Genomic DNA, 22,463 nt, shown 5'->3' on the forward strand with positions numbered 1-22,463 from the left:
AATTCACTTTTTCATATATTCAGATCTATCGGGTAAGAATAAAAAATTTGATTATAAAAAATGGATGGGGAAAAAATCCTTTAAAAAAGGACATGCTCTTGATTTTTGCTCATATAAAAAGTTATCAAAGTGTTTTTGAAACTAATGTCTGTTTACCAAAGTTGCATGACATATCAAGGGGACTGAGATAACCAACGACATGAATTCCCGTTCATCATCAGTAGGCAATTATTACAATCTTTGTAACTTTATCATGCAGAGTGAATTAATGATCGAGATGACCTATTGAATGCGGTTTCGTTTAGCCTGCACCACACAAGACTAAGGTTTGTGAAAACGGACAACTATTATTTTGCAGATGTCATGCCAAGCTTTAGCTCAAGTGCTTGACTACAGCTTAAAATTCATCATTTCTTTTCATGTCATAAGATTGAAATTAAAACATGACGTTTTCAAACACAAGTGCTTCATAGTAACTAAAGGACATTTTGCTCAAAGCAGATCATCAACGATCAAAAACCAAGATGAATCACCCTGCCATCATTAATCATTCATCTCGACATAATTTAATCCAATCCAATCCAGTTCCAAAATCTAACCAATCAAATGTGCTTTGCTTTTAGGTCTGAAGGAGTCCAAGAATGAAAAGAACTGGTCTACTATCTCAATTGTCTAATCCAACCAATGAAATCCTAACAGAATCAAGGACAAAGTAGCATCATCGTGGTTGATCCAAACAACATTTCTGGGACACTTGAAAGACTTCAACATCATCAAGCTAAACAATGAAACACTATCCAAACATATGCACGGGTGCTAGATATTGTCAAATGCAGCACATTTTTGCCATCATAATCTTGATGACGATGCTATTATAAGGTCACACTATCCAATACAATTTGGAAATTTAGCAAGTGCATCATGAACCAATGCTGGCATCCCCAAAATAATGTTAATGTGACCCCTCAAGTATTTCTTGTATTGTAAGAAATACTTAAAATCAACAATGCTGGCATACCCAAAACACAAATTACAATTAATTTGATCGATCCGGAGTCAAATTCATACTCTGTGATCGAACTCTGTCGATTATCTTCTGTCTTCCTGATAGATCCTCTTCATACACAACGACCTACATACAAGAACATGGTTTATAAAAATAAACTTGTCTTAAGATGATTAAACAAAGATTAATGTCACACCTGTGAATCCGTTTGTGTCTCACTAAAAGCATCATAATTGCCATTAACTTTTTCACGAGACGAAGCAACAGAAACCATGACATCAGCAGTCCTACAGGAAGGGCAACAACAGTTGGTAAAATGAGATGCCGATTAAACTAATAATTGTGCTTTCCAAATATGACAAGTCAATCATATTGCCCTAACACAAAAAGGTATATTAATTACCATAAATGGGATTTTACATGGAGTGTAGACGACTACTAGTATATTTTCAAAAGAAATTCCATAGTTCAAACTAGATGGAATAAGAGAACTGCAAACGGATGCAGCAATAAGTATTCAATTCTCATCTGCCTGAAAGACTACATATGGGCGAACTGTAGTAATGCATATCACTGGAAACTTGATTGAATAACAAAGCTACATGCAGTTAAACGATGTCCTGCAGATTTGTCAGAACACCAAGAAATTATAGACGTACCATTGATTATAAAAAACAGCACATTAGATGACCATAAGTAATAATTGAATTGTCTTTTATCCAAAAGAAATAAATGGCACGTATATGTCCATTGAAGTATCTGCTGCAAGAGTAATGATTATAGTCGCAAAGGCTTCATCAATATATAAACAATTGTTTAGTCTAGCGCATAGTTATTTAAAGCGTGAGACGTCCAAAAGTGTATAGGTGCTATAGGATATGAGACGTACAACGCAAGGTGAAGCGCACGCCTTACCGAAATAAGACGCTCTGGGTATAAATTTTTACAATTTAAATATAATAGGTAATTTCTATCAAACTATTTCACTAACCAAATTATAGTCCATAAAATATTAAACAATAATGTAAATATAAAATTTACTAGTAAATATATATGTTATGTGCATAATTCAAATTTTAAAAAAATCAAATATCTAAATCATCAAAATCTTCATCATCTTCCTCAATCATATTATTATCATCATCATCACCAGATATTTCAAATTTGTATAGTTGAATCTTCATCGGTTTCCTCAAGACCGATTTCTTCCTCCTCTCACAAGGCACACAGGTTGTGCCTAGGCACAAGCAGGCGAGTGTCTTTAATAACTATGCCTAGCGGTAAGCAATTAGTTTCAAAGAATTTTCACTAAAGGTCAAGGATTCGAATTCATATAATGACACTATTGGGAGGGGTTTATCCTTGTCACTCCCGCCTTGAATGAGAAATTTCTTACATCCTATGTGGTGTAGAGACAACTCGTGATCAGAGACCAAGAAAAAAGACCACCAATATGAACAAACAATTCTTAACTTGCCAACTTCAATTTGAGATTAGATGTCATCTACATAAGCTCATATAATATCACATACTGCTACCATTATTCCCCTCTCCTTGTCTTGAGACGAAGAGGAGATGATTGACAATCAATTGGTATCTGATTTAAAAGTGCTTCCAAAATCCATGACAGTGAGTGACACATTAAGATTTCTTTCAGCACTTAAATGCACAATTATCTCATTTTCTAAGATCTTCAATTATTGCCTTCGCTGCATGGAAAATCATGGAGCAATGTTCCAGAGAAATAATATCCTTTTGAATGTAAATATTTTCCTAGCTCTGAACTTCCTAAGAAAAATATTTATAACTTACTTGCTCATCCAATGTTTTGAAACACCAAAAGTGGAGCTTGAACTTTCATTACCTTCGCGAATTAGAGAATGGTCAGATGAAAACATCTGCAGCTAGTTAAGGTAAAATAAAAATCAAGTGGAAAGGATAAAACCCATGATTCAGATAAAAAGGATACTCCTTGTCCACAACCAGATTGCAGAGGTGACCTCACATCCTGGATCTTAAGCGAGGGAAAAAGGCATCAGTTTGGTCAGTAACACATACAGTTCTTTAAGGAAATATGCAAATAATTACATTTGGTGACTGAGCCAGTAGATGTTCAATAGCATCTGCAACATCAGGAACAGCTTCATCATTACTAATCAAGGAATTTTCAGGTATACGATGTTTCTTTGTTGCATCAGTATTCCTACGACATTCTGATAATCGTAAACTTTTCCTACAGATTCTAACATCCTTTTCGCAGAGGCCTTCATATGAGAATCCTGCAACGTCCATATTCTTAATCTGAAAAATAAATAAAGGACAATTGTTGTACTCTGTATAAGATTCACCTGCCCTTTTGGTTGTGTTCTTTTTTGACTCCAAAGACTCACTCACCAGCTGAAATGGAATCCCAGCAATCTGAGCTGTCTGTGACTGTGTAGGGTACTGACTCAGAGTGCATAAACCTGCTTCCATATCCTCATCACTTATAGGTTTAGGCCGAAATGTATCAAGACTAATAATCATATCCTACAAAAGGATTTGGAAAAAAAAGTTTCAAAGACAGTATGGTTTTGTACTTCATGGAAGAAATGCACAACTCAAATGAAAGAGTTAAACCTGAGAAATGCACTCTTTAATCCAATCAAAAGTGATGGATTGAATTCCCCACCTACAAGCAGCCTCATATTTTGGTCCAGTGGCAAACTTACACAATAAATGTGTGACTTTTTTAGTCAATTTCTCAGTAAATTTAGCCCCCAGCGTAAAGCACAAGTTTCTTAACAAAAGTCTTTCTTTCTCTTCATACTGTGAGACACAAAATCGAAGGCCTTCAAATCCAGATAATGGAATGTGACACCGCAATGGAGAGTAGATAATATGGCTTCCAACATCTTGGATGTGAGCATCCTATAACAATGCCACTCCACAAAACATGCTCTTGTTTAGCATCATTTAAGAAAAATGATATACAACATAAAAAACAGTAGTAACTATCAATCAGGTACGCAAGAAATCAAAATTTGGCTTACTTGTAAATACTACAGTCTTATGGCTCGCATGACTCAAAGAAATAAAAACAAACATCTATCCTTTCTAATTCATTCAACCCACTACTAAATTTGTTTGGAAGGATGTCAACTTAGGTACAACATGAGAAATTACAAATTCTGAATAAGGAACTCAAACTGCAATGAGCATAGATAAAAGCAATATACAGAAATCCAAAATACTCCAAAATAACTTACCAACACAATCAGAATTGATCAAAACAAAATAAACATAAAGATATTAAAAAAGAACTTATTGAGTAGCAAATTGAAGAGCATTGGTGCAACGATAAAGTTGTTGCCGTGTAACCTTGTGGTCACGGATTCGAGTCGCGGAAACAACCTCTTGCAATGCAAAGTAAAGTTGCATACAATAGACCCAATGTGATCCGACTCTTTCCCGGGACCCTGCATTAGCAAGAGCTTTGTGCACCAGGCTGTCCTTTTTTTTCGAGTAACAAATTAGAAGTCCACAATATAAACTTGAAAGAGATATAGAACATTAGAGAAAAATCAAATTATTTATAAAAACAAAATTCAAGTTTTAGTATAAGCCAGATACAGTTGCCTTTGAAGTCATAAATCACAAAGATTTTGCAATAACTATTCTCATGTCCTACCAAGAAGCCCTTGCAAAAACTGCATAATAGAAAATCAAAAGGGCGTCCTTAATTATCCATATAGTCAAAAGGGCACCCCTCTTACAAAAATTATCAAAACATTGCTTCACCTATAATTTGATACCTGAAATACCTTTTTATGCTCCACTTTGGAGCTGCTTTGACCAAAGTTGCTCGCACCCTTGGAATAGTGCATCTCCAAGGTGGAGCAACTTTTGTCAAAGCTACTCTAAGGTGGTGCAACTTTGACCAAAGTTGCTCCACCTTGGAAGAACTTTGGTCAAAGTTGCTACAAAGTGGTGTGGCTTTGATCAAAACTGCTCAAGGTGGTGCAATTTTGCTCAAAGCTACTCCAAAGTGGTGCAGGTTTGGTCAGAGTTGCTCCAAAATAGTGCAACTTTGATCAAAGTTGCTCTAAGGTGGGGCATAAAGGGGTATTTTGAATATCAAATTATGGGTGGGATGCTATTTTTATAATTTTTTAAAAGAGAGGTGTCCTTTTAACGATATGGATAATTAGGGGCACCCTTTTATTTTCTACAAAATTGCATTGTAAGCAATAGCCAAGGCAATATTTTCCTTACTTTCAAGTGGAATAGTGTAACTTGTGTCTCTACCTCCTAAAGTTCAGCTTGTTTAAGAACATTGAAGATTCACTATCAAAATAATATTATTGGCACTCTATGTTATACCTTTGAACTAGTAAAATTAACTTCTTTACTTTAGTAAAAAGCTAGATAATAAGTACCAATGGTAGAGATGCACAAACCAATAACAGCAGTAACAGGAACACCACATGCCATAGGTAGCTATGTCCTAAAACTTGCATGACAGCTAAGAAAAAGAAAATAATTGTATCCACTTAAGCATAGTCTATTACTAGACAGCAGTTATCAATGAAAAGCAATAGCATAGCATAAATAATAAATTATGCAATTGAATATCAAACATTGCATTCATAATACAGTGTATAAAGATATCTACCTCCAAACAAGAGCGTATCCAGTGAGTTGAAACCACAATCTGAGAACAATCAACAGGAGCATGCAAGATACCATGACACTCAATCATATAATTTGCATTCATCTTAGATTGATCATTTATCATGGTACCTCCTGCTTCCATGACCCATTCAATAATCTCAGCCCTCTGGTTAAAAACAGGAAACAAACACAAAGATGAGAAATATCAAATGTTACAGACAAATCTGATACCTCATCAACTGCAGTAAAATTATGTTGATTAAAACAACATTATATGAAACAATAATATATCATCCAAGCAAAATAGCATACAATTGAAGACAAATCAAAGACACATGGCAAGGTGTGTTGCTGGAATAACAGTTAAAAGCAATAAATAAAAAATATCTATCCTATACACTAAGTGCTGAATGTACTTAAGACAGGTCAAGAGCTATGTGCTAAGAAATTGACCAACCCGTTCTTGAGGAAAAGAACTTGAGAAACAGAAACTTTTCCCTTTGAAAGTGTTTGATGGTCCTCTAATTTGAGTACCCAAGTTTCTGGAATAAGGTCCATGTTTCTGAATTTCCTGACTCAAACTTTTTCCAGCAGAACATGGGTTTGATATTTCAGCATTAATCGCTATTTTTGAAAGGCTTCCATTTACATTATCTTTGGCTCTCTTCTCTGAAAATAACTCTGCTCTGAATTTATCTGAATGATGACTAGCTGATGCAGAAGGAATGGCAGCAAAATTTTCCACCTTGGCACAGTCAGTAGATGACTCAGTGGCATAGCATGAAGAATCTGCAATCCAAAGTAAAAGGTAGAAAAATAAAATTCAGGTCAATATGTGATTTCAAACAATTAAAGAGCTACATCAAGAATGGTGAGATGAGAGGCTTCATTCATGTGAAATTGCACAGAAGATCAGAGAAGAATATATGTGAAGCTAAAACCTTTTGAAAAAATTAGTTCAGATGCTAGGTGTCTTGTGCTTATAGGGAGTGCTTCCTTTGTTTTATTACACTCCTCAAGCCAAGTAGCTTTTACCACATTGATGACGCCACAAGCAGCTACGCGTCTTACCTCTTTCTTTTCACTACAAATAAGCAATCATATTTGAGGAACACTAATATGATTCAGAAACTTTTGATTTTTTGGAATATGGGAAATGGAATTAGGCAATTTTCTAATTGTCAAGCAAGGTACAGAAAAACTTGCCTATCTGAAGGTTCACCAATGATTATGTGAGTCAGTTTCTCACTAAGTGACATATGCCGAGTGCCCCCACCCTTAATTATCATATTTAAAAGTTTGCTTAGTTCAGCCTCAGAGAAACCCACAAGAGAAATTCTGCAATCTGACAAATAAAGGTCATAATCATCTGACTCTAAGTCATCAATGATACAAGTGTCCAACTTCTTTTCATCCTTCACCAGTATCACTGCTGAATCAGTCCCCTCATTATTCACCTTAGTAGCATCAGAAAATGAAGAAGTTACATTCTGTGACAGCGTAGCTTCTACATCCCCAAACATTGGTGGTGAAACCGTTTGGGAGTTCATATTACTCAACTCCTGGCATCTTCGTTCCTTTTGAGAACTTTTCATATCATTGCAAGAAACAGAATTTAATTGAACAGGGTACATAGCTTCATCTAGACAAGCTACAAAAAAAAAAATATACAGAATAGTAAGATGCATGCATTCAGAGACTAAAATAAGGATAGTGGTATACAGTGTCCAAGAAAATCACATCTCAATCCTGCACAGATGTACCTCTTCTCACAATCGATTGATCAATCCATCTGCGGGTAACAATATGAATATGACCCCATCGTCGTGCAACCATGTACTTATCCCCTTGAGGAGAGTATTTACTGTCAAGGATCTAATGTTTCTCACAAACAAAAGTAATATAAGAGAGAAAATTGACTATGACTGGGCTTTTCATATATTGCAAAAGACAAATAAACATGGTACCTCATGACTAACAATCCAGGATAGACAGCAATTTACCTAATTTACTCTATTTGTACTACTGAGAATCAATATACAGCAACTGAAATGTCAGCTGAAATATAAAAACATAGATTTGTGAAAGAAAAAAAGGAAAAGAGGATATGTCTGAAATTAAATGACTGCACTTTTTGGTAAGATCAGCTGAATAGGAGCCACCATTGTCTATAATCAACTTCTCCATCTCCTTTCTCTCATCTGTCAAGTTTGACAATATATACTTTGATTACTAATTATTATGAGAGAAATAATTAGAAGTTACTGCAAAAGAGGATCAAGAAGGCACACTAATTGCTCAAGATAACTGATTTCCTATGTCAAAAATCTGGGCATAGGATATAGTTCTGAAAAATATGATTAACCATTACTTCATGACTACAATTAATTATTACTTGTTTTCCTAATTTATAACTAGACTAGGTTGCTGTCTTAATAGATAAGATTTTTGACAGGCATACCTGCAGGAATTCTTGTTACGCAGATAGTCAAACCACTGAAAGGAAGAATCCTATAAGCCTCTTGTGGCACAACACGATGCTCGGTCCAGCATTGCCTTAACCAGCTCATTGTGACAATAGGCTTCTTAAGGATGTTTAAGGCCCACTAGAAGACATTCAAATCATAAAGTCCATTGTATGCAATATCAAATGAATTCAGATACAGATTAATATATACAATCAAAACAAAATAAGAAGTGGGGGGAAAAGCTACTCTAGGAACATACAAACTTGTAATATTTAATATCTTATAAAAGCTAAGTGGAAAATGAGAACTTACTAATCAATTAGAACAAATATTTTAACTATAAATCAATACATAGCAGCATTACCTTCTTAGTATTTGCATAATAAGAACATCATGAACAATTAAATTTTTCTTAGTTTATGTCTAATGTAATGTGCAAGGAGAGCTCTTGTTCTTGCTAATAACCAGTCTAGATTATGGTGGATATTACCACAGGTAATATTCAGAGTAAAAAAAACCTGTGGACTAAAACTAGGACCCTATTTACTTGGTAAGGATGATAGAAAATTGGGAAATAAAACTAGATAAGGGATGGAGATACAGAAGACAAGAAAACAAAGATGCTTTTTTTCTTGTTATTTAGTGGACAGTAAATTGGAGAGAAGCAAAGTGCTTCTTCCACTTTCCACTTTGGATGAACATAAAGAGAAAAGAAAGTTGAAATAAAAGCAAATCTTGTTAGGGAGGACACACATTTACAATTTTATATATTTAACACTTGCCCAGGATGGATGACTGGAGTTAGTTGGATAAAGTCAGATGACAGGGATGAAAACTTGTTATTATACAAAGGAGAACCATGAAAATAATTTATATAAAGCAGCAGCATGATACCATATAATTTAAACACCAAATGTGGACTAACCTCAACTACAATAGACAACTCTTAACACTCAATCTCAAGTTGGATTAAAGATATTATCCATGTCAAACTTATTCTATAAATTAGAAAAAGAACTTACAAAAGAAAAATAAGACTAAAAAAAGTAAAATTAAGACACTTGATGATAATGAAGATGAAGATATAATGCAAATGGAGAAACTTAAAGATGCTCCCAAGTTGATCCTTAAGGAATTTACAGTTCATAACAATCTTTAAGGGAGAGATCTTCGAAGGATTAAGTTGGTCATATGTTAGTGTCAACCCTAACAGTCAATAATGAGATGATTGATTTGGGACTTTCATATCATATTTTAATATGGCAACATTTTATGTTTACTTTAAAATCTGTGCAAATTTGAACATATATAATAATGACCTAGAGTGGTAGGTTCAGTTCTATAACATATCAATTATTTAAATTAATTGTGAAAGACTATAGACATTATTCTTAATTATCCCTAATCAAGTACCAATATACAAGGGCAATATTAGTGCATTAAGACTAGTATATAGGTTAATTGGTGACTTAATCTCATAAGTCATGGATATGAGATAAAGTTAATACATCGATATATATTATACAATATGTCCTAGATGATCCGCTATGAGAATGTTTCATAGATTGTTATATGAGCGTCATAAATATTCTCATAGTGACTATTGATATAAATAGTCCTCTAACTTGAAGTTACTACGGTTCCTTACATAAGAAGTTGTATACTTTAATATCCACAAACATTACCTATAACAAGTTGATTATAAAGTTATTCACTGGGTATGCAATAAGTTACACGGAAAGATGTCAGTGATGTAGATGAAATTTATCCCTTTCATATAACGGAAGTAATGTCTATGAACCTCTTGATTAAATAGGACTATTAAAATGCATGGTCATGCTCAAGTAAGTCAATATAAGATATTGAGCTTATTTGGAGTAAGAGATCAAGAAACACATAGATTGATGAGAAGATGACACTATCTATACCTCGTAAATCAATTTAAATATCATGGACAAAAGGACTAAGTTATATAATAATAGTCACATACAGGTTAGGTTGAATCTATGATATTCTCGTCACTTGGATAGTCATGATGTATTAGCAGATGACACTCATTGCTTGTATCTTTAAAATAAGATTTTAAAGTCACCACCAATATTATGAGAACCTATTGGGTCACACACAAAGAGCGTATCAATTTTAGAGTTTTATTTTAGTATGACTAAAATAAAGTGGGCTTATTATTTTGGATCCTAAACTTGTTGGATTAATGGGTTAATCTAATTGGATTTTAAACATATTGGATTAATAGGTTAATCTAATATGGGTTTAGATTAATGGATTAATCTAATATGGGTTTGAGTTTTTCAAATAAATCCAAACCAAATAAAGTCCACGATTTAATATCCATGTTTGTATTTTCGTTTGCATTTTGGATATACACGAAAATAATGTCTTATTAGATGAGACTTGGAGGTTGAGTAATTTCAAATATGATATTATATGATAAAAGTTAGGGTTCGATCTCAACTTTAAATAGTAGCAAGCACTACAGTGTGGGTTACGTGATTCTCCTATCATACTCGTGAAACGAGCGGCGGTTGTGCTCGTGTGGATACCATAAAGGCGTGAACATATTAATCGCGCTCAAATCAACTACACTCTCTCCAAATCCACAAAAGTTTTATGCATCAAAAGGTATCTTTCTATACAAACGACTAATTAGAATTCACATGGATCTTTGATGGGTTCTTTTTCCACTGTGCTTGTATTTATTTTCACATCGGAACCCAACATCATGATCTTCATGACTTGATATTATCTTCTTCCTTGACTCTCCATTAAACTTAAGATACAAGGGAATAAAGTCTATGACAATAACATGATTTCGTAAGACCAGAGTGAAATAGATATGTTAGGGTTCCATTAAGTGCACTTGAGATTTGGAGTTAATATTGAAAAAGAAATTGAGTGAAGTTTTTTTCACATTAGATTTTTATACCTCTCAACTAAATTATGTGATTAATATGAGGCCGAAAAGCTAAGAGCAAAACCAATTGACGCTCACTTGGATTAGAATGTGAAATTGATGCCAAGACAAGGAAGTTATTACGTATGCAAGTGTGATCAATCAATTCCTTGAGGCTTGTTAGGCACGCATTAGACACGACTCTAAAGATTCTGTGATATATAAAAAATTGCTTCAACAAAAGTTACTATGGTCCTATTCAAATTGCAGATATATTGATGCAAATTAGGCACACTTGTTGTAAACACATGATTTATGAGTTAGGAATGGCCAACTGCAATTTCTCAATTTATCTATGGTCGTGCGGCCGGCCGTTAGGGCCGTTAGGGTGGCGGAACGAATTAATTATCTTTTTCTGATATTAATCAAGGGACGCAAATACTATCAACAGGATAATAATAAATTTTAGTTAATGTATATTTGTAATGAAAGCTTTATAGGAAGCAAGGGCTCACCCCAGCCTGCCCTTGTGTCTTCTATGGATATCCTATCCAAACTATCTACATCAACCTACTATGTTCATTTAAGGCAATATGATACCTTGAAAGAGCAAGCAGGAAATAGTTGTTACTAAGTCAGGAGAAAAGAAAGAATATAAAGCTATCACTCTAGCTGCATTTAAGTTTATCAGGCTCCAACAATTAATAATTGAATTAGAAAATGTTCCTATAAAGTTTATTAAGCTATAGTTACATGGTTGTCCACATTTCTTTAAAACCATTGTATCAATAAGCATATAGAGAATAGTTATCACTAAAACATCACCTCATTTATTAGTTCCAAGGAGCAATTAGCAAGTTTGTTTAATAAAGCTTTAAGGTCTTAGACTTTGATACATTTGTAGCAAGTTGGGTTTTACAATATCACTGGGCCAACTTGAGGGAGAATGTTTAGCAATAAACCCACTCGCAAATAAATATAACTTAAATGTCAACATACCAAGCTTAGGGATGTAGAAATAAATGGTAATGAAGTAATATATAAAAGTAAAGGGGGTTATTTTAGGAACAACGCTTATAATTTTCCCAAATATTGTCGAATATTGATTACTAGTTAATTAATTCAACAAATTACATGACACATAATTTTTTCACACAAGATATTGTACATCATTAATATTATTATAATTTCCAAAAAAGAAAGAGGCACTACATGTGCGCCTACATATACCCCTGCATATGCATTGTGTAGTAATTTGTGGCTTGCATATGTTTTTTAATATCTTAGTAAACATTCATTGACAATATAAGGACTGATAGGGCCGAGCACAACCTAGGCCCAATTAGTCCATTTTTGTGGTGTGTCACGCAAAGCCCGATCTATCACAGTTATGCTAGCCACAGATCATGACTTTAGAGTCGACCGCCCATCACAGGCACTAGCCTAGTTGAGTGATGCCTAATCCATAAGCCTATTTATGTATTTTTCAAAAAATAAAATAATAATAATAAGTATTTAAAATTTTAAAATAAGAAAATTAGAAAATAAAAAATCTAGAAATATTTTTATAAAATAAATAAATATATATATTATGTTTTTTTATTTTTTAGATATTTTCTATTTTTCTTTTTCTTTTTTAAATTTTTTTCATATTTTTTAAGTATCGAAGTTAAGCTGGACAAGGCTCGAAGCTGGGCTCGACACAGCCTAGGACTGGGTTGTGCTACCCAAGGCAAGCCCCATATAACCTAGAACTTATCAAGTTACATAGATACAACATAGCCGAATCAGGTCGCAAGCAACCGAACCCAATTGTCACTGCTAGATTTTACCATAAAAACGATAGTGGAAATGGTGGTAGTTATAATGAACATAGATGAACAAAAGTAGTTTTGGAACAATGTCTAGTGCAGAGTCAAAAGATTATGTTATCTTGTGTAGCAACCTATGCAATAATTGATTATCCAAACTTATCCCAATTGTAACTTTAATGCTAGTCAGTGTAACCATAGTGAACATAAGATGGATATGAACTACATCCGCATCATGATCTCCACCTCCGTGACCTTGTGTAGCAGCAAGAGCTACTACTTCAGATGGAGACTAGTAGACAATAGTTAAGGATGCATTAGTAGTGCAAAACACTCAATCCAAAGCATTTAACAGAGATGTTATTGTGGCATCTATATGTACTGCTAGAGTAAAGCATTGTGTGAATTATCTAGGTAGGACAGGAATTGTACCACTTGTAAGTTCTTCATGTTAACAGCTTAAAAATTGGGGATCCATGGCGACTGAATAATATATAGTTGATTCATCCCACTTACCTAGGAGAGTGGCAAAATATTCCTTTACTAAATGACTCTTGTTTTAAGTGAAAAAAAAAATCAGACAGTTATGAGGGAGGAACACAGCATACACATGATCATGCTTATAATCCAAACCATGCTAGAGGAGCAACATGGAGAAAATGACACTGGAATATTGATTCCAGCATAAAAAACACTATTGAATGGCTACTGAATAAACAATTAAATAACCTAATGCAAACAACTAACAAATTTTATGGCAGTGCGAATGAGCATAAAGAAAACGAAAAGAAAAGAAAAGAGCAGTGGCAAAACCTGAACAAAAAAGATCAATTTTCATATATCAAATAAAACTATTAAAGAAGTAAATGTGATTTTAGAGCATACTTTGTACTTAGCAGCCAATACATTCTTTACTATGACAGTTACTAGCTGCTCAATCTGCATCTGATGAAACAAATAGTAAGATAATGCTACGTGATAATGTATAACAAATACTCTTAGAAACTTGGAATATATATAGTAAATCCACAGTAATACTTAATCTAAAAAGAAAAGGGGAGAGAGAGAGGATATGCTGTTCAGCTAGATTGTAAGCATTATAACCTGGTATAGTTTTAGTGACAGAAATTTGGAAGTTCAGTACACAAGATCGGCACAATCCAATGTAAATATACCAGTCCAGTCAAGAGCTGCATGATACATGGAATGTTGTATCCGAGATTTTCCTAATTTTATATCATTTATCAATTTCATTGCTCAGATGTGCAGTGAGGTCAGAGGGACTATTTATAGGGATGGAGGACTTGATTGTGAATCTTGGACCCAGTGGAAGGGTGTAGGGTTCTACCTGTGAGGTCCAAGGGTATATTTGGGTTAGTAAATGACCTAGTTCTAAACTCCAGGGACCTAGTTGTAAATATTTGAAGGCTTAATCATGGTAACTTAGAAAGTTGTTCAGTATAGTTTCAGGTTAATGTGGATTCTATGGCGTGTATGGTGGAAGTGTTATTCTTTGTTGAATGTTATTTTGTTTGCTCATCAGGCAATTGTCTAGGTGTTGTACAATGTATTTGGTGGCTTGGAAAATAGAAAACAGGGGTGGATTATACTGTAATCATATTCAAGTGGTAGGTGGGGTGATATTGGCATTGATATGGTTGCACATTTGGTGGTAGGTGGATATTGGTGCATAATCTAATAATGCATATATTTACTCATCAAATTGTCACAATTCCTCCTTAGCACATCTTCCTAATGTTCACATTGATGCAATATCTGTAAGTATAGGAGTCACTCTTTATTTTCTGATGCAATTTTGATGAGTTAGTCATCCGCACCATGGTCATCAAGTCTCATTTGTCCAACTATCTAAGGTTGGCTAGAGGGATCTTCTGTCTCCATTGAGCTGAAACATATCACTAGTAAAACTTAATCAATTAATTCATATTTTATTTATTTACATTTTTTGAGATAGTGCCCGTAATATTTTATTATTTCATTTCCATTATGGTTTTGTAATTTGTATATAAATATTTCTCATTTTATCATGGTGATGTCTAGATTAATTGTTATTTCCCTATTAATCAGTGTTTTCCCTAGGAAGTTTGTTCCGGCAAAGTGTAAGACAATAGTCATCATATCTTATCATGGATGTTTATTTTTGTAACATATTTTCTTGTGATGTTCATCAATTCAACACATAGTGTGACTTAATATTCTAATCCAGGATTTTGGTGATTTTCTTGTTATAATAAAGGATTTATTTATTGTATATTTGAAGTTATTATTTCTGGATTTTTGCACCATCTGTACAGTCAGAATTTTGTAAATTAGTCACTTGGAAATTTTCAAAATTAGGCATTCCAGACCTGATGAGGAAGATTTTACAAATTTCCCGAGCTCTTCCCATGGAAATTTATGGAAATATGGTTTTCTGAAAATTCATCATTTATGTTTCTTACTGTTGTTTGGATATCATATGAAATTTACACCTATGGTTTTTCTTCTTTTTACATTGATTTGTTGAGCTTGTAAGTTTGTTTCTGTCTACATATTTAGAGAACAAATGAGCTTTTGCAGTGTCTTGGAATTGACATAGTAAAAGATGCAGAAAATTGACATGCCACTGAGGGACCCCTGCTCATATCAGATCAGGAATGTGGCACTGAAAGTTGAATGTCCTTCCAAGCAATATTAATCATGTCTTCTCGTTTACATGTGTAGAATTGAAGGTTTACAAATTTTCTCATTCATGTTTTTAGAAGGAAAAACATCAATTATATAAGGCATGATAAAGAATTAAGAAATCCTACTTAGCTCACCTATCTCAAGAGAGAAAAATAAGGACACACACAAACTTAAAATAGTAACTCAATAGTCAATTGATCATTGAAAAGAAATGTGAAAAGAACATGTTTTAGAAGAAATTGAGATCCTTCAAGATCACATCGAAGTTGGTAGTATATTAATAATCACAAAGGAGGAGAAAGGATGAAGGGAAGATGCAAACCAAAGATACCTTTTCATCCTTGTCGAATCCAGAAGCAAGAATTTTGACCCCATCCATGGCAAGGCAACAGGTGTAACCTTGTTTGGGCAAATTCCTATATTCTTTGGCACAGGATAGAATGCATTGTGGTCCTGCCAAAAGCATCACAATGATAGCAGGATTAGAATTGTATTATCAGTCTCAATGAAGATGCATAAATTTTTCCAACCACTAAAATTATTTGGGACTTATGAGGATAATAATGGTCGATCAAACATTTGAAGAAAAAGAAAAGTGGTTAGGAATTACCCCATTTCTGTCTAAATTGTGGAGTAACTATGCCTTTACATGTGGTATTTCCTTAGTGGTTCTCTCAAATCCTTGGTTTGTCATATGAGTCTAAATTTCACAGTTCTGGATATGAAAAGAAGTATAAATATATTCATGTACCAAGTATTCACTAATTAGTATTGTCTTTAGCAAAGTACCAGAACAGATCAATTTTTTTTTGTCCGCATGTTTTGCTGAATCTTCATTGTTTTGTATGCCCAAAAGGAAAATCAAGAAAAAGATAACAAATATTAGTTAATACTCAAAGGAAACATGGTATATTACTTTGAATAGCCCCAATAGCCTGAGAAACAAGTTTACATATGTAGAAACCAAAGGTGAAACATGTTCCCCAAATTTCAGCCATTCTAAAGATCCTGAACATAACTGTTGTATCTAAAGATGCCGGCACTCAACCACCAATACTGTATAAAAGTATCATAGAACAACAAGAATAAACCATGTGATGCATGACAGTATTATCTTACCACACTGTAGCTAGCAAGTTTAATCGACTACATAAAGAGAAAAAGGAGAAAACAATTCAAAATGTCTATACTTGCTCATTTCAACCTTCTTTAGGCACTCAGTTTAATCTTGGTCCGCCCAAGATAAATTGGGTTGATCGGAAAAAAAAATCCAACAGGTTACCAGTTATTGCTTCTAGTCACGCCTCTAATGCAAAATCTTTCTATACAGTGCTTACTTGGAGGGGAGGAAGTAAGACCAAGATGCTATAGTTTAAGGAAAAAAACAAATGAAATATGTTAGCTTACATCCACTCTATTATAGTCATCTTGTTAGCTTGGATGGATCCAAAAAGAAAAAAACAGCATCACTTATTGTTGTTAATCAGATGCTTTAACTCATTAGACTCCATCTTTTGTTCAACTTGGGCAAAAATTAAATAAAGAAATCCGATGGAAATAAATTTTTATCCCCTATTTACTTACTTCTACGTAAATAAGAGAAACTGATTAGTGTTTCAACTTTACCTCTTCTCCTTTCTTTATCATATTGTTTATGTGAACACAGTATTAAAGATATGACAATTTCGCAAGTACTAATTCAAAGTAATTGACCATCAGTTCACAAAATCAAGGCACTTTATGGGGAGGAAAACAGGTGAGTTAAATTCTACAATTTTAGGGGGAAATTTTCCCATTGCAGGAAGTAGTCAATCCTTACTTTCTTGACGATCTTAGTGGGATCAAACACCCAAAATCACGAGCCAGAGCACGAAATAAAACGACTAACTGAAACAAAAATTGTGAGTGAGGGAGGTACCGAGCAGATTGCAACCCTTGGCGCGGAGATTCTCGAACTTCTCCTGCAATCAAGAGGGAAAGGATTAATACACATTGGGAGTAGCATAAACCGAAGACGGAGGGTAGACGGCGAGAAGACTGACGTGGTTAGAGGAGGCAATGACGTGGTAGTCGTTGGCGGCGGTGCGGGAGGGGTCGCTGCAGAGGAAGACGGTAGCGCCGTTGAGCTTGAGGGCGTCATGCAAAGCATCGAACACATCCGGGGGGACGAGGCTTCGAGAAAGAAAGACGTTCGCCCCAGCAAAGGTCGTCCCTCTCCTCACATCTGTATCCCTCATATCCTTGTTCCTCTGTTATTGAATATTCTCAAAGTTATGGATCATGTTGCTCTGCTTCAACGATTGAAATAATTGATCCAAGAGAAGGAAGAGGCTGAGGAAGAAGCTAGAACTTGGGCTCAGAGGGCTGCCCAATTTCGTGATGAGTCCTTGGCGCGAGAACAAGAGCGCAATGTGGCAAACAAATGAATATGGCTGCTGGAACAAGAATTGACCAGAGCTACCAGCAAAGTACAAAGATTGTAACGGGAAATTGCGGAGACACATAGACACACCCATCAGCTTCAACAAAACATGGCTGAGGGTACGATGGGAGCGCGGCAAGCTGATGTGATGCTTAGCGAGTGGGAGGTGGAACAGAGCCTGAGGCGAGTATGTCAATTCCGAGCTTCACCGTCCCCATCGTCCTCGAGCAGCTGGCGGGGTCAGGATGACCCCGATGAGTGACTTGATTGCAAAGATGAGTCACTTGATTGCCAAGAAAACAAAACTTGATTATGGATTGTGGCGATGTTGTTATGAATCTTTGTATGTTATGGATATTTGGATGTAATCAATGGATGTCGTCGCCATCTCTACGGCCGCCTCTCGCTCCTTGTGTGCCCTCTTTTCAGGTGCGCCTGAGCGGGAAGCCAATCGGGTCAGTATTTTAATATGCCTCTTTATTCAATGAAATGAAAGAAAAAAAAAAGAATGAATGAGACAGGGAGAGTCATGAAATTTTTTTTTTGTTCATTTACTTATTATCAAATAATTCGTGAATAGCTTTAGAATTCATCAACAGCTCATTTCTATCCTCTTTTGCACAAACTCCTAAATCATAAACTCCGTAACCAACTCATGACTTAGTAAAAAAATAAAATCTGCCACCTCAGCGATCCCATATGATCGATTTCAAAATCATATATAAAAAAGTAAATCGAGAAATTTCAATTAACTATAACGGAGATAGACATTATCTCAACTTCGTCAAACCAACTCATGATCGATTGAAAGTAAGATTTGATCCTGAATTGCAATATAGTTCAGACCCTTGTTCCTAGGTGAGGCTATATTTAAAATTTTCCTATAATGAAAAAATATTGAAACTTTATACATACACTTTCTCTTTATAAACGAACAACTAGATAAAGTATGAAAAAAATTTAAATGTAACGCCCGCCCTTACGTGGGCCTAGACGGACGCCACAGTTACTCTTTCATTCATTTATCTTATACCACATACGAAAAACCACGAAACTTCGCAGCGGAAAAAAAAACATAAAACATAACATGGCAGTGGTTTCATATGTGATAAATAAACATATATTATGCATCTATTGTCTAGCTATTAAGTTGATATTAAAAACATCTTAGCAACAACATTCAACATAAAGATAATTCAGACATTCAGCATGCAAATATAAAATTCATATTGCCGGGACTCTGCCAAGTCACCACCACACACATCTTCATCAGCCTTTTCCTGCTGCTTTCCTTTGTTTAGTGACTGCTAGATGGATCTGCAACATAAGAAAGTATCTATAAGCGCAAGGCTTAGTAAGCTCCTTTCCTACTCACAAAATCCACATGTCACATAAAACATAACATTTCATAACTATATAAGCATGGAGACATTTAAGCATTTCATAAAGCACATAAACATTAATCTTTCATCCTTAGCATTTAAAATCATAAACATACAAATGATGAAAATGCCTTTTAAAACATAATATCATAATAGATCAACATAATCATCATCATCATTGATTGGGATCCCCGGCTTGGTACCAAAGCGCGCTCCCTAATAGCAACTGGGGTAGCGAGCCACCAGTCCTACGAGGTTAAAGACCTTGGTCTTACCAGGCCCAAGACCTTGGAATTGGTCACCTGGATTTGTTTAACGACAACCTTGGAAGTCGGGTACCAGCCATGCATTAAAGTAAAATAATAATGTACATGCTTTCTATTTCATTTTCATCATGAATGTTCCTTTCATTTCATTTAAAAGACCTTGGTCTTTATCATAGCTTAATGAACATTCATCATCTTTTCATTTCATATAGCATGTTACATCATATCATGATCTCATTATTAAGCCTTGGCATGAGATAAGACATAACATTATGGTTAACATCATTCTAATTCGATCAAACCCTAACCTTCCCTTAAGGTGGTCGAACATTCATAGATTCTAAACCCATGGTATATCATTTCATTCCATTTGAACATGTTTGAATACAAACTAACCATTACTAATTATACTTGAAACCCTAACCCAACTAAACCCTAATCTCTTAGGATCAAAGTCTTCTTAGGGTTCTTAGGTTCTTAACCTTAAACATAAACTTTGATATCATTGTTTACATTCAGAATATCATTTAAGCCCTAATCTAAGTTTGGCAACGAACTTTGTAAACATGCAACATAAGGTTTAACTACATGAACCTTAAACCGACCAATCTAGAAGGCTTAATCGATCAGATGATCGATTAGGTATCCTTGTAATCGATCAGACGATCGATTAGAAGTCATCATTTTTTTTTCCACAGAAGGCTCTGTAATCGATCGAGGGATCGATTACGCTCCCCCTTAATCGATCAGGAGATCGACTAACTGTCGTAACCCATTTCTCAGAAGCTTGGTAATCGATCAGGGGATCGATTACGCTCCCTTAATCGATCCAGTGGTCGATTAGTTTACGTAAATGTTTTCCTCTTTAAACCTAATAATCGATCGAATGATCGATTACACATCCTTGTAATCGATCCAGTGATCGATTACAAGCTTCCCTAATCGATCCAGATATCGATTAACAACTTATTAACCCTACTTAACTTAACATCACAAGCATGAAACCTATGCTACAAGTATATCTTTAAAACCCTAACTTTGCCGAAACCTAAACATGATGCAACCCTAGGTTTTAACCACATGAAAGACATTTATTCTTAGACATTATCATATATCATATAGGAACATAGCTGGTTTAAAACATGCTGTAAAACCTCTATTTCATACATAACATAAAGTTCATACATGTTAAACTACAAATCAAACACATAGCTCATACCTACAAACGTTACTATTATGTTGCAGTGAGGGGATACTTACAGTGCTTGTGCTAACGAGAAAGATAAACCTCTAAACCTCTGTGTGAAGAAGATCTTCAGCCTCAACTCCTCCAGAACCTTCTTCGGCAACTGGGAGAAAGAACAAGAAGAAGACAACCTCCAGTGAAGAAGAGAAGAATAACCTTCAACTACTCCTCCGTTGTCCTTTATTTATAGCCTTAAGGTCAGTAACGTAGAGCATTAAGGCATAAGCATTAAGGTTCAATAACGTTTAACGCAGGTATTTTATTTCACCTACGCCTCTTCACATCCTTCGGCGCCTTTTTTTTCCTTTCCTTTCACATGCCTTAACCTACAACTAACATTTCCTTTATCTTCTATCAGCACACCCTTGCTAGGGCTCATGGTTATCACATGCATCTCTAAGGCTTGCACATTCCTAGGTCCAAGGTTCAATCCTTGGCACCTCCATCTTTTTTTTATTTTTCAAAGCCTTTAGAATGAACCCTAAGATAAGAGTTATGCTTTCTTTTTATACACGGAGCCCATTAAGCTTCCATACCCCATTCAAATTCCATGTGAGCCCCATATAGGAATGAATAGGGATTTTGCCGGGTGTTACAATTCCCCCCTCCTTATAAAAAGTTCATCCTCGAACTTTAGAATAACTTTAGTACCATTGATTCCCATTGTTCTCGCATTCTTAAGTGATTTCTTCGAACTATTGTCTTCGCCACAGGACCTTCACTAATGGCATCGCTTTATTCTTTAGCCTTTTTGTCTTCTCGATCTAGTATCAAACTAGATCGATTTCCATTTCTTAGGTCCTCTTGAACTTGCAACCTAAAGCTTTAGGGTGGCATATCCATTTCCTTTGTTTTATATCACTGAAGAGTGCTAAATCTTAGGGTGGCATCTCCTAGGCATTTCATCCATTCATAGGTCATGCATAACCTAGATATGTCCTAATGACAGGAAACATAATCATGTACCTTAAGCATGTTCCTTAAGCATAACATTTCATCATTCATGAACCACACATAACATAGTCATGTCCTAGTGGCCATGAATCATAAGCATGCACATCATAATATCATAAGCATATCATAAGCATGCGGTCATAGGGGAATTGGTAAGAATCTAATATTTACGACTTGTGGGGGTATGCCTATTTTCTTCGCATATGGCATGAAAATGAACGAATACATTGCCTCAGTATCAAATAATACAGTAGGATACTGACTGTAAATAAATATCTGACCTGTGACAACGGTTGAAGTATTCGCCACATCCTCCTTGGTAAGCGAGAAAACCCTAGCATTTGTCGTAACTGGAGGAGCCTCTAACCTTCCTTGACTTATATGAGGTCCTTCCAGTGCAGCTTGCATATAATGCAGTTGGGCAGGTGCCTTCTGATATTGCATTTGCTGCTGAGGCTGCTGAGATGATGCTTGGAATTTATTAGGGCAGGCTTGAGCCTTATGCCCTTCCACTCCACATGTAAAACACTTATTCGTACCCATACGACATTCTCCATGATGCGGTCTTCCACACTTTGCACACAGGGTGTACTTAGGCTTTTTATTCGATGAACCGTCTTTAGAATTGTTCCATTTCTTTTTATCTTTGCGGTTCT

At 35.1% G+C, this 22,463-nt stretch overlaps 1 protein-coding gene across 1 annotated transcript; it reads right to left on the reverse strand.

Annotated features, from left to right (window-relative positions):
- Window positions 1-972: 972 nt before the first annotated feature.
- Window positions 973-20,698, reverse strand: LOC141811878 (uncharacterized). The gene is made up of 19 exons (XM_074699950.1): window positions 20,685-20,698; window positions 17,580-17,754; window positions 17,456-17,498; window positions 15,869-15,990; window positions 13,735-13,794; window positions 8,121-8,265; window positions 7,769-7,860; window positions 7,423-7,516; window positions 6,866-7,310; window positions 6,601-6,743; window positions 6,117-6,448; window positions 5,661-5,825; window positions 3,626-3,916; window positions 3,355-3,535; window positions 3,095-3,270; window positions 2,976-3,020; window positions 2,819-2,910; window positions 1,203-1,293; window positions 973-1,132 (listed from the first exon to the last, which is right to left on the reverse strand). Exons 1-19 carry the CDS (start codon window positions 20,696-20,698, stop codon window positions 1,037-1,039), a joined length of 2,802 nt encoding a protein of 933 aa, XP_074556051.1. The 3' UTR covers window positions 973-1,036.
- Between the last annotated feature and the right edge of the window lie 1,765 nt (window positions 20,699-22,463).

This window comes from Curcuma longa, chromosome 17 (genome assembly GCF_044706935.1).
Source record: "Curcuma longa cultivar G26 ecotype Majalengka, Jawa Barat chromosome 17, ITB_CL_G26_1.1, whole genome shotgun sequence".
In the NCBI taxonomy this organism is placed as follows: Eukaryota; Viridiplantae; Streptophyta; class Magnoliopsida; order Zingiberales; family Zingiberaceae; genus Curcuma; species Curcuma longa.